We start from the raw sequence: 17,031 nt of genomic DNA on the forward strand, positions 1-17,031 counted from the left end.
CTCGGGAGCTATAATAGGTTTGGTAACCAGGCTATTTGCGGAGAGGATGTAGGACTCGGGAGCTATAATAGGTTTGGTAACCAGGCTACAGATGGGCTCGGTAGATAAATGTTTTCCTGCGAGCGGGGTACAAGGGCTCGGGAAGATTTACAAGATAATTCAGGGCTGCCACAAACAGCCTAGGGTGACTGCAGAGTTTAAAGTGCCTTTCTATTCTGTGTTTGGTGAGAGATGTTCCGCAACAGGCCACAATAGGGGCCTGTGTCCCACGAAAAAGGCAAGTCGCTTACCAGGAAACTTTCAGGAAATGCCAGATTGACGTGTAGATAACTGTTTGCCTGTTACTAGTGTTAGCGGCGCACACGACTTGGCTTGGATAAGGCTTACAACGAATCGATAAAACCAAGAGATAAAACGGTAGAAACGTTTGTCATTCTACTTTCTTTATTACTGGTATTTTTTTTTACAGAATTCTACATTGCGATTGATTCTGATGCCACAGATACGGTTTATATATAAACTTGGCCTCTAGTCTATCATCTTCCCGTTCCATACACATTTGTCTACACTACAATCAAGTACTTCGCATCGTCTCAACAAAGTTGAGGCATTCGGCTATGTACACGATAATAGGAACTATATACAATAGACTTTTCCAGACCTGCTATGCTACGACCATATGAGGGACCCATGAGGTAGTGGTCGATACACAATTTACCTAAACCCTTCGAGCCAGGCAAGGCCATATTCATCCCCAAATTGTTGATTAAGACAGAAAGAAAAACAGATGTTTTACGTGATTGACACAAGGTCTCTGTAGCTATGCACAAAAAATCTTCAAGTTGACCGCAAGTTGTCTTGCTACTTTCCGAATAATCTTAAAGGCACAGCTGGGATGCATAGCTTGTCAGTTGTTTCTGCATCGGTCAATGTAATCCGTGACGGGTAACCTTTGGGGAGGGGAGACAATGCACATACAACACCTAACAACCTAAACACGGTTGGTAGGTGCCAAAACCATCCATCAAAGCGGGATAAACACCTGTCAAAGCGACATTCGGGGGGTCAAACCCCACAGTCAAGCCCCCCCCTAACCCCTCACCTAGTTACCGAATGACACATTTCGTGTAGGAATAGTTTTGCTGATAAGGTTTCCACAGTTGGCACATACTGGGCTGGGATTCAGCTATGTCCTTCTGATATATTAGCTAGTGTCAACTTTGTGGTTAAGCCCTAACATTCCCTGAATACAACTTCAAGGCTGTGAGCTTACAAAGAAATTAGCCTGGGTCCAAAGTTTCCAAATCATCTATATTTCTCGAATCTTCGAATTTTTTGTGTCTAAACCATGGGATTGCATACTAGTGTAATAAAGAGAATTCTTAGGTACTGAAGCAACTTGAAGAATTTCTTGAAGAAAAGTGCATCCTTTGAAAAATCCCAGTCCAATGAAGCAAAACTTCACACACCTATGGGGCCTTTGTTGAGCATGCCCATTCCAGCAAGCTACCAGCTGACCGTTAAAACTTTTGACGGGTACAGAGTTGGCAAACGCAGGTCCTTACTGGTATGGTAAACTTGTTTTTCACATTTCCTGTCATTACCGAGTTTATAGTATAAACATTTAGGGCCTTTGGAGTCAAAACAGAGAGGTCAAACAAGGGCATCACCGGCTTGGACTTGAACAAATAACTTACTTGTCAGTCTGTCAATAAGGGGTGGATAGAGTTGATTAGCTTCAACTCAGTAGTGCCAATCAAAACATGTGGTCAAAAGTCATATTTACAATTTGAATGTGGCATAGACAGCGTGCAAAATACCTGGTTGCCCAGTTGCCCCAGCCAACTAAATTTTACTTACTTGGGGCAACCGACTTTTGAACCCAGGTAGCCCAGTGTGCTACTTAAGAATCCCCCCCCCCCACGAAATCATGCCCACTAGGCTTGCACCACTGTATCCGGCAGATGCTTTTTAATTTTAGGTATTAATGGCTATTACTAGTAACAGTTAAGTTACTAAAGGCTGTTAGAAAAATTGTCAAGGTTATGTAACATTACTTAATTTGAGGAAAGTACTAACTTGTAGGTGGGGCAACCTAAAATTCTTATGGGCAACCTAATTTTTGCTGTAGGTTGCCCACTGAGCAACCTGGTTCAAAAAAGTATTTTGTACACTGCATAGAGTTATGCATCTCTGCAACTTTAAAGCCTTGAAACTGGAACAATTGACCATGTTATATTTACATGTTCATGTGTATGATTTGGTCCGTCAGTATCTCATGATTTAATGGAACAAAATCGCTTACTTGTATATGGACTGTGTCATTAACCCATACATGATATTTTCTTGACAAGATTTCTCCCATGCATGTTCTTCTTGTTATTGCGAGTGTGTTAGCAACTTAGAACATCAGTCAATTCGAAGCAACTTGCATCAATAGATCCTTCCGTCAATAAGCAACTTGCATCGATCGTCGAGCCTTCTGCGAGCACTGTAACTGTGAACTCATCTACCGTTTCCTTACGAACTTTGGTGTGAGTCTTCTGGTGAAGTTTGAGGTGCGTCGTGTCGTGGAAACCAAGATTGCAGACTGCGCAGCGGTACGGCATCTGACCTGTGTGTCTCCTTGTGTGGCGTATCAGCGTCGACTTCTGCTTGAAGTTCGCGTCACAGTGCGTACACTTGTACGGCCTCTCGCCGGTGTGGATACGCATGTGGTCTGCGAGATGGTTCGAGTAGCCAAACTTTGCGGAACAGACCGGACATTCGTGCTTCTTTCCCCCCTCGTGGTTGGCCAGGTGTGTTCGCAGTTTCCCGCAGCTCTGTAACTCTTCGCCGCAGATGTTGCACTTGTAAGGGTCGTTCATAAGTTTCCTTCGTCGCTTCCCTGCTGCTACATTGTTGTTCTTTGCTGGACCCTTTTGTGTCGGCTCCCCTTCCTTTGCCTGGATGTTCTCTGGCAGCACTGTCAGTTCGTTTGTACCAGCAACCACAGAACCGTCCTGAACAGTCCACTGCTTTATTCCCGGTTTACTGGACCCTTCTCCAGTCTGCACTGCTTCTGACCTGTCACTGTCTTGCTGGGTTTGTGTGCCATGATCCTTTGCCACATGCGTCTGCAGTTTTTTGCTACTTTGGAAGACTTCATCACATACAGAGCACACGTGAGACTCGCTCGTTGTTTTACGAGTTCTCTTTCCTGTTGCATTATTGCTTTTTCTGACAGCTTTTCTCTTTTGCCTCACATTCTTCGTCCCATCAGTTTGTGGTGCTACTGTAGTCTCATTCTTATCGGTTTGTGGTGCTACTGTAGTCTCATTCTTGTCGTCAGTTTCAAGTGTTTTGGGTTCACTCTGTACATCCCCAGCCTGCATTGGCATTGGTGAACCATCCTTATCTACATCTGCGGACTGTTCTGTAACATTCTGGAACTTTGCCTGGTTTTCAACTTCTCCTTCCTTTGGTACAGACTGGGGAGAAGAAGCCTCTTCCTCATCCAAATTCGCAGGCATTTCATTCCCAGCTGCAGTTCCACCTTCTTCCTTTCCTTCTGAGGAAAAGGAGTCTACATCTCCTGCAGTACCAACATCTGAGATAGGGGTCCTCGCACGAAGCTCTACCTCATCAGCTGTTGTAATGTCCGACGGGTGTACTGAAGAGCTGACCTTTTCTGCTGCTTCTTGCAGCATGATGTCTTTCTGCTGAACAGGACAATCCACCACAGAAGCATGGGAAGTCCCCTCTACTGAAGGTTGAGGGCTGTCCTGTGTGCTTAGGACATCCAACTGCTGGTGAGTATCACTAGCACTGCCTTGTGTCTCTTCCATACTAGCTTCTCCTTCCACAGAAATGTCATTTACTTGCATTGCTAGACCAGACTGCTCTACATGGACCTGTTCAACCTTCCCCTGGTCTAGAACAACCATAGAGGGCAAACCGTTGGCGTCCGTGATAACTTCTGGATTGACCAGCGTTGAGTTTTCCCCGTTAGTGTTAAACGCAAGGTCCAACGACAATACCTGAGCAAAGGCATCGGCTGTCATTTGACTCATCTGAGCAGCCAGAATGTCAAAATTGTTTCCTGAGAGCGATGTCACCATTTCCTCATCCACTCTAAACTCTTCCCCTGACTGTGTGCCTGAATCGGGAGACTGCGAGCGCAGTTCTTGTTGTAAGCTTGCCGGATCGCACACACTTTGCTGGTTGTACATTTCCTCCTGCTCCATGCTGTCACATGCTAAGCTGCACGTCAGGTCACTACCTTGTCTTCCCTGTTGTGTAGAAAGCGTGGTGTTGCTGAGAAACTTTGAGATGTCGCTGAGGACATTGAAGACCTGCAGATAGCCGGCTGTACAGAACACCTCCATAACGTTTTCTTCTACCAGCTCCAGCTTTCCCGTGTACATGTACTCCAGTAGGGGGCCAATCCCTTTACACGTCACAGTCTTAAGCTTCACCTCCCTCTCACGGCTTCCTGAAGTGACAAACAGGGAGCGGAAGAACCCGGAAAAGGCGGACAGGACGCACTTGTGCGCTCGCCACTCGCCGTCTGCGAGCTTGAGGATGACGTCGTGTAGGCGACTGTCCTTCCGCAGGTCGTGGAGGTGCTGAAGGAGCTGATCGGCGTGGTTCGGATACTCGTGTACGCTGTCGGCGTAGCCTGGTGGGAGCGCCATGGTGGCCTGGGGCTTGGGTCAACCTGTGGCAGAAATAGACAGGAAATTTTATAAAAGGCAATCTGTAAAATATTGACACATACTGCCCCGCACTAGCACATTTTATGATGTCGGCATAACCAGGTGGGAGTGCCATGGTGGCCTTGGACTAAGGACAACCTGTGGCAGAAATGGAAAGGAAATTTTAAAGGCATCCACTGCCATCCAGTGCAATTTCAGAGGGGCAAAACTGGAAATATTCTGAATAAGGCAAGCTGTTTGATATTGACACATACTGTCCCACATTAGTACATTTGCATCACAAGTCTTTTACTTTCTGGGTGGTACCCCAAAGATCAGCCCAGAATTCTATTTGTGACAGAAATGTGGTGGCCTGCGACTGAGGAAATCCTTAGGCCAAGCAACAGGAAAGTTGCCTGGGATTGTGTAACTAGCCTGGGTGCCATCCTCGGACTCCGTAGTTATCATGGCTCCCTACTGTCATTGGCTACCACTTAATTAGGGAGTCCGCAGAAACTATGGAGAATGGCACCAAGGCTAGGGTCTATTATCTTTGCTTCCAAACATGTGTTTCTTTTACAGTATAAAGAACGACCACTCATTTTCTGGTCCAGCTGTTACTAAATAAACTGCAGTCTAAACAGAACTTCACACAACATCCCGATCAGATCACTGTGAAATCTGGCAGGACCCAGTCAGTTAGCCTGGAATCCATCCCTATCTTCTCAGTCAGTGGTATCCCTAATCAGTAACTCTTTCCCAGGGAGAAAATGGGAATGGTAACCTAGCTACAACTTCATTAGCTTCAATTTGATACATGCCCAGTCAGCTTTAATGGGGGTGGGGGATAGAAGGTTGATCCAATATGCTTTCTTCTAGAGCCTAGCTGGGTCTGTGCTAACAGTATCAGTAACATGTATGATTCTTGAATCCAGAACTCTACCACCCACTCTTACAATATTCAATGTTACATGACATGTACATGAACGTTCTCCTGAAAATTGTACAAACTTAAGGCAGATACATTCATCATTACTTCATGTACCCTCACCATTGTACCCTTACCCTCTAGTCTAGGTTTACGGTGATATATGCATGACAACCCCTCACATTATATCTTTATCCTCTAGGTTTACAGTGACACATGCATGGCAACATCTCACCCCATGCCCTTACCTCTAGGTTTATCATGATACATGCATGACAACCCCTCACCCCTATGTCTTTTTCCTCTAGGTTTACAGTGATAAATGCATGACCAGGAAGAATTTTAGTGATGCCCCAATCCCTGACCCACTGTTTATGGGAAACCTTCCAGTAAAACTTGTGGCCCCATAATCCAGTGTTTAGACACTGACCCCAATATCTCTTTTCCCTCTGGGCAAACTCTCTGACAGACGTCAAGTGGAGAGATTCCTTCTTGTTCCTGAACCAAATAGCCTCCAACAGGCTTTAGGTAGCCTGATTAAAAATCGCTTTACGGTTTCGCTGCCCACCCAACATCCAGCCGCTCTGCGGGGAGGGGCCACTAAAGCCTCAGACAGCAGAGTTTGCATTACACAAACTAGGCTTTAGGGTTGAGTTGGTAGAATTTGAGAAAAAAATGAAGAATTGGCCAAGAGAGTTAGCCAGGGATAAGGGGTTGCATTTCTCCCTTCCAATGTTACTAAAAAAAGTAAAAGTTATGGTGACTAATCATCCATAGCATCTCCCTGGTTGGTCAAATTTTACTATCTTTTAGCCAGCATACATTGTAATTAGTCTAGTAGACTATTGTAGTGTGAATCAATTATTGTGGTGCCTAACTTGACACAGATGGTTCAGTACTGACACCAAATTCGATTCTATAAGAAAATTTATTTCTTACAGATGTCACATATAGCGAAGACGGGAGCTATACACATGGAGGTGGTCTCCAGTTATCAAAAGCTGTTCCATATCGTTTCTCGTGTCGTATTTTACTTTTATATTTGGAACACCTTTAATAGATGTCTGCCAATGAAGGTCAAAGAGATAAAAAACCAAGTCCAGAAACAGATGCCTAATTTGTCCTGACCAGTATAACCAAATTAGTACCACAAATCTTTGTGTCTGGTTTGAGTTATGAAGTAACTTACACCACTGAACTGCTGCTGAGGATCAGATAGGATTTCATTAGTTATTTTATCATCAGTTGCTCCATTGTGGTCTAAGGACCTGTGGCTTCTTCCTTTTATCAAAAAGGTCGCAAAAGAGTGAGGAAAAAAAAGACTGATTCATCTACTGTACTTGGAGATACAGTAAGTCTTTGTTTGAGGCAGAGCCTTTTTAGTCTATTCATGGCATACTCAAATTCTGCTTCTCGTCACCATATCTTTATGTAGCTGCCATAGGTGGTACTTTTGCGGGTGAGAACATATTCCCAAACCTCAGAAGTCCTGAGGAAGGTGTCTGACAGACATTGAAATGTAAGCAAGGTGGGAAGAATCCCAGGTTGTGTGGAAGAAAATCCTGATATGCTACATGTATGTTCTACCAATTCCAACCTAGTGACATTATTTTCGTGCACCCAACAAACTGTATTAATGGACAGTCCCCAGTATACATGCTGACTGTCACCACCATCAATGGACAGTCCCTTGTATACATAAGACAGAAGGCTGCAAATCCTCAGGCCTGACGTTGTTTATTTTACCTGGTGGGGTTAGAGCCAGAGTCAGCACCACATCTCCCACCACTGACCTTGTGCTCACATATCCCTTACACAGCACAAAACACCTAACCCCATTCCAAACATTGTACTAGCCTGGATGTCAGACCCACTTGGCAATACCAATCCCTTTCTGGACGAAGAAATATACGTCAAAACTGGATTTTCAAAGTTAATTTACTGCAATCAACCCTATGATGTCTCTATCCATTTGTTTATTAATCTCAAGTCAAGATGGCTGGGTGACCCCATTCAGCCTACAGTGGCTGTTTTCCAAGGGGGCCCAGCTTGTTACAGCATATTGATACATGTACATGTATCTGCGAGTCAAAAATGCAATGTTGCTGATGTAAAACGGCTGCTTTTTTTGTATCATAGGTATTTATGGGTGGTACCTATCAAATTAAAGGGACTCCTCATGTAGCTTGTTTTGGGGCTATTTCAAAAGTTTGAAATGATGGCAAAAATGTGCTGTAAATGTCAATATCATACAGATTTCCTCATCCAGAATACTAGTATTAATTTTGCCGCCCTGAAATTGCATTGGATACCAAGTTAGCAAGCATGGTAAAATTTCCTTGAGAGCATGTTGGCCCTGGAGCTTGGAGGAGCTGGAATGTGTAGTCCCTGGAAACATTCTGGCATCCAGGCTAAGATTGTTGGGAACAAATACATGTACATACCGCAGATACATGTAGTAGATACTGGAGAGGACTTGGCTGTCAACACTTTGTTGCCTGTTAGATACTAGTATCAATGTGTACAAGGGAAGGGCAAGATTAATATCAGGAAGGTGAAAAATTCTGGCGTTCTGTCTAGACATTTGGGCCTGAGGAGGCTGCAATATAATCTCCAAGTAGATCCTTGGGTGGCAAATGACAGTATCCATTGGCCAGGGTGGCGTATTGGACCCTCTCCGGCCAATGGATACTCTCTTTTGCCACCCTAGGATCTGCTTGGAGATTAGCTGCAATGAAGGAAAACTTTTCTGAATTTCTCACAGTTTTATTCAGAACAATACACTCATCAGCAATATTCAAACTCTACTAAGTTCTGTAGGATAAAATAAGGAGAATGCTTTCAGTTGTTTCGAGTGACATCCATCACTCTTCAGTTCATCAGCATCTAGGACAGAGCACTGACTGTTTGGTTGAAACATCAAAATATTTACAGGGAAACCTGGAGGAAACCCAGAGTTGTTCCTCATGTTACAGCCACTTCCTGTTTTTCTGTGCCACTGGATTGTAGATCATGGAGTTTTAACCCTCTCCCAGTAACCAAAACACATATTTCCTGCTCAAGGCTACCTCAGCATGGGGAAGGTTACAGAGCCTTTTGTGTTTTATAATAACCTTCAAATACCAGGGAATGAAAATAAGGACTGCACCCCAGAGAGACCAACTTTCAAACACCAAGGAGAGACAAAGGCAGAAGAATGCATAATGTTTCTCTGGCAAAGAGTTGGAAAAAAATTGCTTTTTGCTTCAAAACATTTTGCACTGGCTGCAATCTTTTTGTTATTTCTCTGCTAGTGCTAGGGTTTTCTTGGTGAGTTCATTATCATAAACTTTCATTTGGCTAACTCAATGTTTGATATGATATGTATATGATATATCTTCTTTAGTTTTCCTGGTAATGTTAAGGAGGCTTCTTTTTAAAATGTTTGAATTCTACTTCTATTTGGCTCATTCAAGGTAGTTGTACTATGAACCTGCACTTTTTTATGTGTCATGTAACAACCTCCCCACAATCTGTATTGGTATGTTCCATTCCCATGTACTTGGAACTACAAGTACCCTGGGGAGCGTCCATTTGTCAGAAAACCGCGCGAGGCGGCGTGCCGACATTTCTGAGATGTTTGTCGTTCGGTTCCAAACTCCTTGGTTTCCCCACAGGTACTTCTTGCACGAGATGCGAGTCTGGTGTCATAAGAACGCGGCTAGTTTGCAGTTTTCAAGCAGATACAGGGAGGGAAAATTTAAAGTTCAGCGAAGCATAAATTATGCATGTCCTAGGAGTAGGATCAAGGAACTATAAGCTCTGTATAAGCTCCTTGTTTTCCCAATGAGTGTTTTATTAAACATCCAAAATCCGCAAAAACAAACAGCATACAAATGTATCTTTTAATCCTATGTGCAATTTGACAACAGTCCATTTTAGGCCAAGCAGTCACCGTTTGGCCGACTGGATATTGCCTTGTCACCGTAGGATCTGCTTGGAGATAAAATTCCTCTTGTATTTCTACTTTTTGCAATCATAATTTCACACCTCCAAGCCCGTGACTGAGGGCCAAGTCGCTCGGGACCGGAGGCACATGGTTTAGGTTTCCGCACCCGGCAAGTTTATCCGGTATCAAAATGAGCTTGTGCCCACAAAACGCACGGGAACCGTGGCTAATTTGAAACAGAAACATGCGCCAGCATTTCCTCCTATAATTCTTGGAAGAGAACAATCTTTCCAATGAAGCTTTGGCAAAAAAAATATATATATTTTAGAATCTTCACATCTAAATATGTACCAATTCTGCTCTTACACGGATTTTTAAAACGTTTTCTAGAAGTTTCAGAGCGTCTCGCATATGGCATGTATCAAGTTGATTGACGTAATGCCAGAGTACACAGAGACAACAATATCCTTTGTTTATCGCCCTACTGCTAAGCCGTGGGGATTGTTCGTTTTTTTATCGTCCGCAAATTAGGGCTAAAACCATGGAGTTTACCTCCATGCTAAAACCAAGGCCTGGCCTAAACGATCACCATTTTTTCGCCATTTTGGACGATAGAAATCCGTTTTCGACGAAAATTTTGGAGAAAGCTACTCTGCCAGCCTCTACGCTTTTGGGTATCACCAAAAGTCAGTCAACCTTCAGTAAATGGTAGAGGTTCTTCACTTCTTTCCGGTCAATGGGGCTCGCGTTTCGGCAGATCTACACAAACAAACAATGATTTCCTGAACACCAGAAACCGCCGGCGAGCTCTCAGAGCTAGAGTCAAAATTCAGACCATGTACTTTGTTCAGCCAAGGCTCAGCGTTATACAATCGCGTGATGGCATGCTAACCAGTTTCGTAACTTGAGAGATCGAGAAAACGCACATCTCTATACATAAAATTGTGTTCGCACCCGGGTGCGATAGCTTCACAAATTAAACTTTGCATACAACACAAACACACACAAACACAGACCTGGATGAACCCGCCAGACACAAAGGAATCAAAGGACTCCCCGATATTCCAACTATCCGCACGCCAGTCTGGAACTCTGCAATCTCAGCTAAATTAGCGAGGAAACGAATTTGGGAGAAGTCGGTGTAGAGGTTCTAGGAAGCCAGCTAATTTCCAGGACAAATACTTCTGTTACGCAAGGTAGACGAAGAACTCTCTATAGCTCCATGCGAAGAATAAAAAATAATGAAGTGTAGATGGTTTTTACTTTTACCTTTTAAAAACATAATCTATTGATACGAAAGTATTGATTTACAAGAAAAGGAAAGATGGCAACCATTTTCGCGCGGCCACACTGATGAAATGCATCGTCCCTTACTTCTGGATTTACGAAACTTCGTGCCGCTGCGTGCACGAGTCTCACCAGACTCCAATAAGATCCAATTATAAGTTTACTGGAAAATGGTAGATTTCGCCATGTAGAGGAGTTAGCTAGCCTTATGCAGTTCGAGTGAAAATAACCAAATAACCCAGTCTATTCGACCAAATCTACTGCAGTATATTAATGATGATTTTAGAATAGACTGATTCTGAAGAGAGTTGCGCTGTACGCACATGCATGCCTTCTAAATTCTTTATACCCCCGGGCAAGAAGGATGCAAAGCCGCAAATTTTCTCTAACAAATTTCTACAACGTACTTACCTATGAGTGAATGGAGACGGTCTATCTCTGTGAGTCACTAGCGGTGCGGCTGCGGTATATAGCTGGAGGGCAGCTCGCGTGCGACCGGCTGCCTCGGCTCCTCCGGTCCACTTTGGTCCACTTTTCCCCGTTCTTCTCTTACCGGAAGTGTTTGTCTGGGACGGTTCCACATTTGTCAATTAGTGGGGGTGAACCTTTATAAAAATCGGCCGCCAGATGATCAGAAGAACAACACATTGATTTACATTTTAATGTATCCCATGTAAGTCAATCTGGCGGATGGAGTTTGCTTCATATTCCTCATTTTTCTCGGGAACTTGAAGTTGCTATGATGGAAGAATTCACCCCTAAGGAGAACATGGTTGAGTCTGGACTTTGGCCTTTCGGCAATATAATACAAATTGGAAAATATGTAGACAAATTGGAGCTCAGAGTCACATGCAGATATAATCTACAGTGTTATGTTAATCTAGTAAATTCCTCCACTATGGGAAAGGGACCAGTGCCTGTAATTCACTATAAAACCGCTAGAAGGTGCTCGAGCGCAACAATGGACATCTCGCATTGTTATACTTTTCCCCCTGAAACAGCGTTTTGGACGTCTTCCTCAAGTAACCCCGCACAAATTTTCTTTCTTTTTGTTTCAGAGTGGTCTCCTGGGTATCCACTTGAAGACCTGCAAGAAAATCGCAAGACACCGTATCCTTATCACTGCCAAATAACAAAGCAACAAGAATTGCAACGAGAGGCCGCAAAACCAAGTTCTTTCCAAAACATATAACAACAACAGAGTATGAAATACAACCTCCCGACTTGAATAGTTATGATGGTTTCCTAGGCAATACCGTACAGTCTGGTCTCAGGGTTGACATCTTGAAGAGGTGATAATCACCTGTTATGTCAATCCTTCCACAAATGTGGTGAATCTTCCTAAATAAACAAATAGATAAATACTACTGAACGCCTCCTGGAGATGACCTTGACATACGTTTCTCCAGTGTTCTATCCGAACCCCAAGAAGAGCGGGGTTTACGTCAGCATCAAGGTCGGAGAGACCACCAAGTACAGCAAGGTCGCCAAGATGCCGGACGGCAAGAACCAAGACGTCATCGTTTTCGACGACCTCAAGCACTTTCCTATAGAGGTTTGTTTGTTCAACTTTCCTTATAATCACGTCTCACATGACAGCACCGCTCTTATTGTTGGAAAAGAGTACGGTTCAAACCTTACAGTCCAGTCTCTGAGCTGTTCACAAAATGTGCATGGTAAATGTCAATAATTAAAAAAAATCATAAATGGTAGCTAATTTTATCTTCAAATATTTCCCAAAGCCCAATCGACAGAGAATAGAGTGGCGTTTTTTCTTTAACTTCCTTTTTTTTTCTCGCAGCTCCATCGAGAGAGAGACCACGCCCAGAACAAGTTGTGTATCCGGGCGTTTTCGTGGGACGGCTCCCAGCCTGAGCCCACGGCAGTTGGCACGGCAACCCTGCATCTGTTCGATATCGTCAAGGTAACGAGCACTTGGACAGTAACCTGTCGTGGGTAGCTTGACATATCCCCTTTCCGTCTTTCACGTGTTTCCTTTGTGTCTTAGTAAGGTCGAAAAGTTAGATTAAAAAAAATAGTAGAGGTTTAGAATTCGGCTTATTTTTGGCGTGTTTTATGCGTTTTGAGCAGTGCTTATATCGTTACATAGTCTAGATAACTGTTTATGGCTAGCTGTTTATGAAATTTGATTCATGGCGAACGTCTGTGTCCCTTCTTACGTTCCAGAAAATGCTTATGAGTGAGGAGGTCCACTTGCTCTGGAAACACCAGGTAAACCACCATTTTCGTTCTTGAAAGTCTCATATCTGACGTATATTTTTGTTGACTTTGTTAAGTCAGGATTTGCGGCCGCCATTGAAACCACACATTCATGTTTGCTATACATGTATATGTTTCACGAAGCAATCTCCATTTAAAGTGTTTTTTTTCTTTTTTCTCTTTAATTTATATTCCAGTACTAATTTTGTACCACATTCCTTCTCGCAGGTTGTCGGTGAACTCGAAGTGGAGATCTGCTTTGTTTATGGAATATTTGGGTACGGCCAGTCGCACCAGGTAATGTTCAAACAAACTTTAATATGTATTTCTTTTTTAATATTTATTTGCAAAATCATGCCCGAAGGACATGCCCGAAGGACATGATTTCACAAAAACCATACGCATTTGACACGTCTCCTTGCGACTATTTCCGAACCTGCAGTTGGAACAGTACGACCAGGAAGTGAAGGAGATTTTGAACCACTCCATGTTCTGTCGCTTGTCTCCACCTGAACAGCGCATCAGCAAACATGGCCACTGGTAGGGACCGTCTCACCTTACGGATATACTTCGTCAACAGCATTTGTTCTTTTTCTTAGCTTGAAAATTAACCTGTTGTAAAATTCTACTACTAGAAGCAATTGAGAAGAACGATCTTCAACTGTCAAGGCCAACACAAAGAATTGGACTTACCCAAGGAGAATAAAAGAAGTGATATCCTACAACCATCCCTGAATAGAGACGGGGGACGCCCTAAACTATAAACTACATTTAATGCGTAACATGGCGTCATTAGACATAGAAACAGTAGATTCTTCACAAACGATTTAAACTGTGGCTAAGTTTTATTCTTTGTGATGGGAATTGGACTCCGTCTAATTCAGATGTTATTTTTTTCTGTATATTTTCCAGTGAGCTTCTGTCGAGTCTTCCGATAGGCCCTCCATCTTTCATCCCCTTCCCGACCACCGTGGACATCGGAAACGGCCGAGATTTGCCAAAAGGTTCCGAAATTTGCCGAAATTGTTATTTTGCGTCACTTTTTGAACCTATCAAATAGGAGTGGCACAACAACAACAACAAAAAAGCTAGAGGTAGGGGCATTAAAGGCCCATTGTAAGAGAAAGGGTCTTAGTATTGGCCTTTCAACGATATAGATGATATCAAGGCAATAAGGTAAATGGAGTTGTCTCATTGGTTCTCCAAGAGCCAATCAGTGACGTCGATTCCATCCTCAACAGGTTCGTGTCACAGTTTGATAGAGCAGGAGTATCCCGAACCAACCACAGCCCTGGCGGCGATCAAGGGTCGACGCAGGTGAGGAAAGTCCGTCCGTCCGTCCGTCCGTCCGTCTGTCTGTCTGAGACTTAGGCAACATTTAGAGGTTCATTCATTCCTCGTTCCATCTCAAATTGCTATGTTTAAAGGATATACGTGGGAAGTAAAAGAAGATTTTTGGTGTAGAGCGGTGTCAGCGCTCAACATAAAATGACCGATATCAATATAATACCTGTAGGATCATTAGGAGCGCGCTTGTTGATAAATTAAGATACGCATTTATACATTATCCTGAATGTAAAGAAAAAAAAACCCTCATCAATGAAACCATATTTAGTTTTTTTGCATGTACCCACAGACTTGCGAAGTTGACAAAACAGCTGTCCAAGTTGCCGAGTGGCAAGGAGAGGACCAAATTTCTACACGATCTGATCGACGAACCCAAAATGGACGACCCCAAGAACAAATCCTGGGTAAATCAAAACACCATTATCGCCAAATTCATCCGCGACGAATGGTATATATATTTGACAGCTACATTTGCCCATGCGGCTCCAATATGTCACGACATTAGCGTAACTGGCTTTAATAAAAGTTTATTTGTATTTTTATGTTCGTGCGTCTGTACGTACGTCTTTGGGTTTATATTTTCTGTAATAAAGAAATTCATTCATTCATTCCTTTAATTATCTAATGTGATGTCTGAACTGTCAACAGCCGTTGTGATCACTTTGCATGATATTTCTCCGAGGTTTGGATTCTTACTCAGGTTTCTTGTCTGATTTTGATGTCTGTTAAGGCTGAAGAGTCGTTTGAGGCGGCCACTGAGGTGATGGACATGGCAGACTTCCTCCGGTCCGCTCCAGGTCAGTCACGTCACCAATGTAATGTCAATGCCCTCTGCAGTTCCAGAACAAACTGCAAGGGGGAAGGCAACCTTACGTCACTTTCCGAGCACAAGAGATCTACCTCCTGTGCAAAATTTGTGGCCCTAGCATGTCCAGACCAGTGGACTATCAAAACCAGAATTTTCGCTGTGCACGGTACCATTAAAACACCTGTGTACACTTTTTGATGAATATAATTATGCTAGTTTCAGGCATCATTATGTTTGACGCTGTTGTTTTGTATACAGGTATAGCCGGTCGAAGGAGAGTCGAAAGACAGTCCCAGGTGATGATTGCCGAATAACTGTTTGTTTATACGGATTTTCAAGAATCCAAACATCCCTTATCAAGTACGACCGAATCATTATGACATCCTATAATCTCAGATTTTGGCTGATGTATCTCGTCAGTTTGTGCCTATTTTGATATCTGTGTTCTTTGTCCTGGCGTTCTCATATTTTCTATTCAAAGTACTTCACTTCGTTGTCTGGCTATTCAGCTGGTCCAATGTAGAAACTCGTCAGTTTAGTTTACTGTGTTAGGACTGGACGCTTCTGGTATCTCATTTATGATGTTCGTTCAGTTCAGTTCAGTTCGTCAACTGTACAAATCATCAGCTTGAACACTAAGTTCAGCATTTGTTCGTATATTTGTAATACTAGCCCCTTCTTCCTCTCCAGGGAAGTGAATCCAGTCAATTCAGCTTCAAGACATTTTTCTCCAGTACCTCATCCAGCAGGAGAACAACTATGGAAGGTACAGCATCATCATCATGAACATGGCCGCCGAAAGTTTACAGGCGTAAAAATTTGGTACTTCTAAATCTAAAAAAAAGAAAATTAGCTCATAGTTCTACCAGCTCATGCGTAACGGAGATATACATAAGCTTGTTTAGAATGTTGATGACGTTAGGTAAATTAAAAAGGTTGATTTTCCCGCCTTTGTGCAGATGATAAGGGGAGCGAGGAGGGGGAGGGCAGTGTTCTGTTCTCACTGCTGAGACGAGCCTGGAGCTACACCGTCGGACGGTTAGTAGTAGTAGTATTAGTAGTATTAGTAGTAATAGTAGTACATGTAGTAGAAGTAGTAGAAGTAGTAGTGGTACTGGTAGAGGTGGTAGTAGTAGTAGTAGACTGGTTACTAAGTTTGTCAACAGCAACAACCATTGAACGCAACAACAGCTTTGCTGACAGGCCACATTGCAGTAGTGGTGGCTAAAAAAGTCTTCTTTCTATTGCCATATTCAGATGGTATATAGACTGTTTTAATACCTATTACACTTAATTATCACATAATTTTATTAAAATCACCATTCATCCAGGTTGCTCCGGGACCGCGAGTCCAGGCGAGTGCAGCCGGCCATGGAGCTGCAGGATGTGCCAGTCGTCACAGTACCAGACGACTGAGGCCCCTCTGGTGGTGTGCACGCTTTACATACGCTTTGTTCGGTTCAGAATTCGTTCTCGTTCAAGTTTATTTTGTCTTCAAGTTGACACCAAATCTATTTTTTTTTCATGTCTTACATACTTTCGCATTACTCTAATAAACAAATTATATGTGCTGCAGTGTGTTGGTTTCACTGCGTAGTAGTAGTGACTAGCCCTGTTCTATTAGTATTACGTAATATATTGGCTTGTATTCATGAAGAATTTCGGAATGTGCTTTTGAATGAAAATTGCTTAGCATAACCAAAATAGCCAATTGTCTGTATAAGTTACTATAACATAATTTTGCTCTAGATTTAAGTAATGCGTTGAACTGTTTGAAACAGTGCGCTGTTCTGTGGTAAACGCAAAGATGATCATCATCATTGTGTTATTCAGCAGC

The 17,031-nt window shown here is 43.0% G+C and overlaps 2 protein-coding genes across 2 annotated transcripts in view; one reads left to right on the top strand and one right to left on the bottom strand.

Moving 5' to 3' along the window:
* The window catches only part of LOC109474212 (amyotrophic lateral sclerosis 2 chromosomal region candidate gene 11 protein-like), a 19,840-nt gene extending 3,150 nt beyond the window's left edge, over positions 1-16,690 (top strand). The window contains exons 2-12 of the mRNA XM_019774466.1: positions 11,878-11,929; positions 12,229-12,374; positions 12,621-12,743; positions 13,268-13,336; positions 13,482-13,579; positions 13,952-14,043; positions 14,281-14,356; positions 14,676-14,790; positions 15,117-15,192; positions 16,154-16,232; positions 16,526-16,690. Coding sequence (XP_019630025.1) covers positions 12,312-12,374; positions 12,621-12,743; positions 13,268-13,336; positions 13,482-13,579; positions 13,952-14,043; positions 14,281-14,356; positions 14,676-14,790; positions 15,117-15,192; positions 16,154-16,232; positions 16,526-16,610 — 876 coding nt within the window. The 5' untranslated portion in view covers positions 11,878-11,929; positions 12,229-12,311 and the 3' untranslated portion in view covers positions 16,611-16,690. The remainder of the gene's footprint in view (positions 1-11,877; positions 11,930-12,228; positions 12,375-12,620; positions 12,744-13,267; positions 13,337-13,481; positions 13,580-13,951; positions 14,044-14,280; positions 14,357-14,675; positions 14,791-15,116; positions 15,193-16,153; positions 16,233-16,525) is intronic.
* LOC109474161 (zinc finger and BTB domain-containing protein 17-like) lies at positions 2,339-11,352 on the bottom strand. Its single transcript, XM_019774405.1, has 2 exons — positions 11,231-11,352; positions 2,339-4,699 (listed from the first exon to the last, which is right to left on the bottom strand). The coding sequence occupies exon 2, from the start codon at positions 4,674-4,676 to the stop codon at positions 2,394-2,396; it is 2,283 nt and encodes a 760-aa protein (XP_019629964.1). The 5' UTR covers positions 4,677-4,699; positions 11,231-11,352; the 3' UTR covers positions 2,339-2,393.
* Positions 16,691-17,031: the final 341 nt, after the last annotated feature.

The sequence above is a fragment of the Branchiostoma belcheri genome, unplaced genomic scaffold (assembly GCF_001625305.1).
Source record: "Branchiostoma belcheri isolate BF01 breed outbred unplaced genomic scaffold, Haploidv18h27 scaffold30, whole genome shotgun sequence".
NCBI lineage: Eukaryota > Metazoa > Chordata > Leptocardii > Amphioxiformes > Branchiostomatidae > Branchiostoma > Branchiostoma belcheri.

What these genes read in the sequence shown, in the direction of transcription:
- LOC109474161 (XM_019774405.1), bottom strand. Translation starts at nt 4,676, where the DNA reads ATGGCGCTCCCACCAGGCTACGCCGACAGCGTACACGAGTATCCGAAC.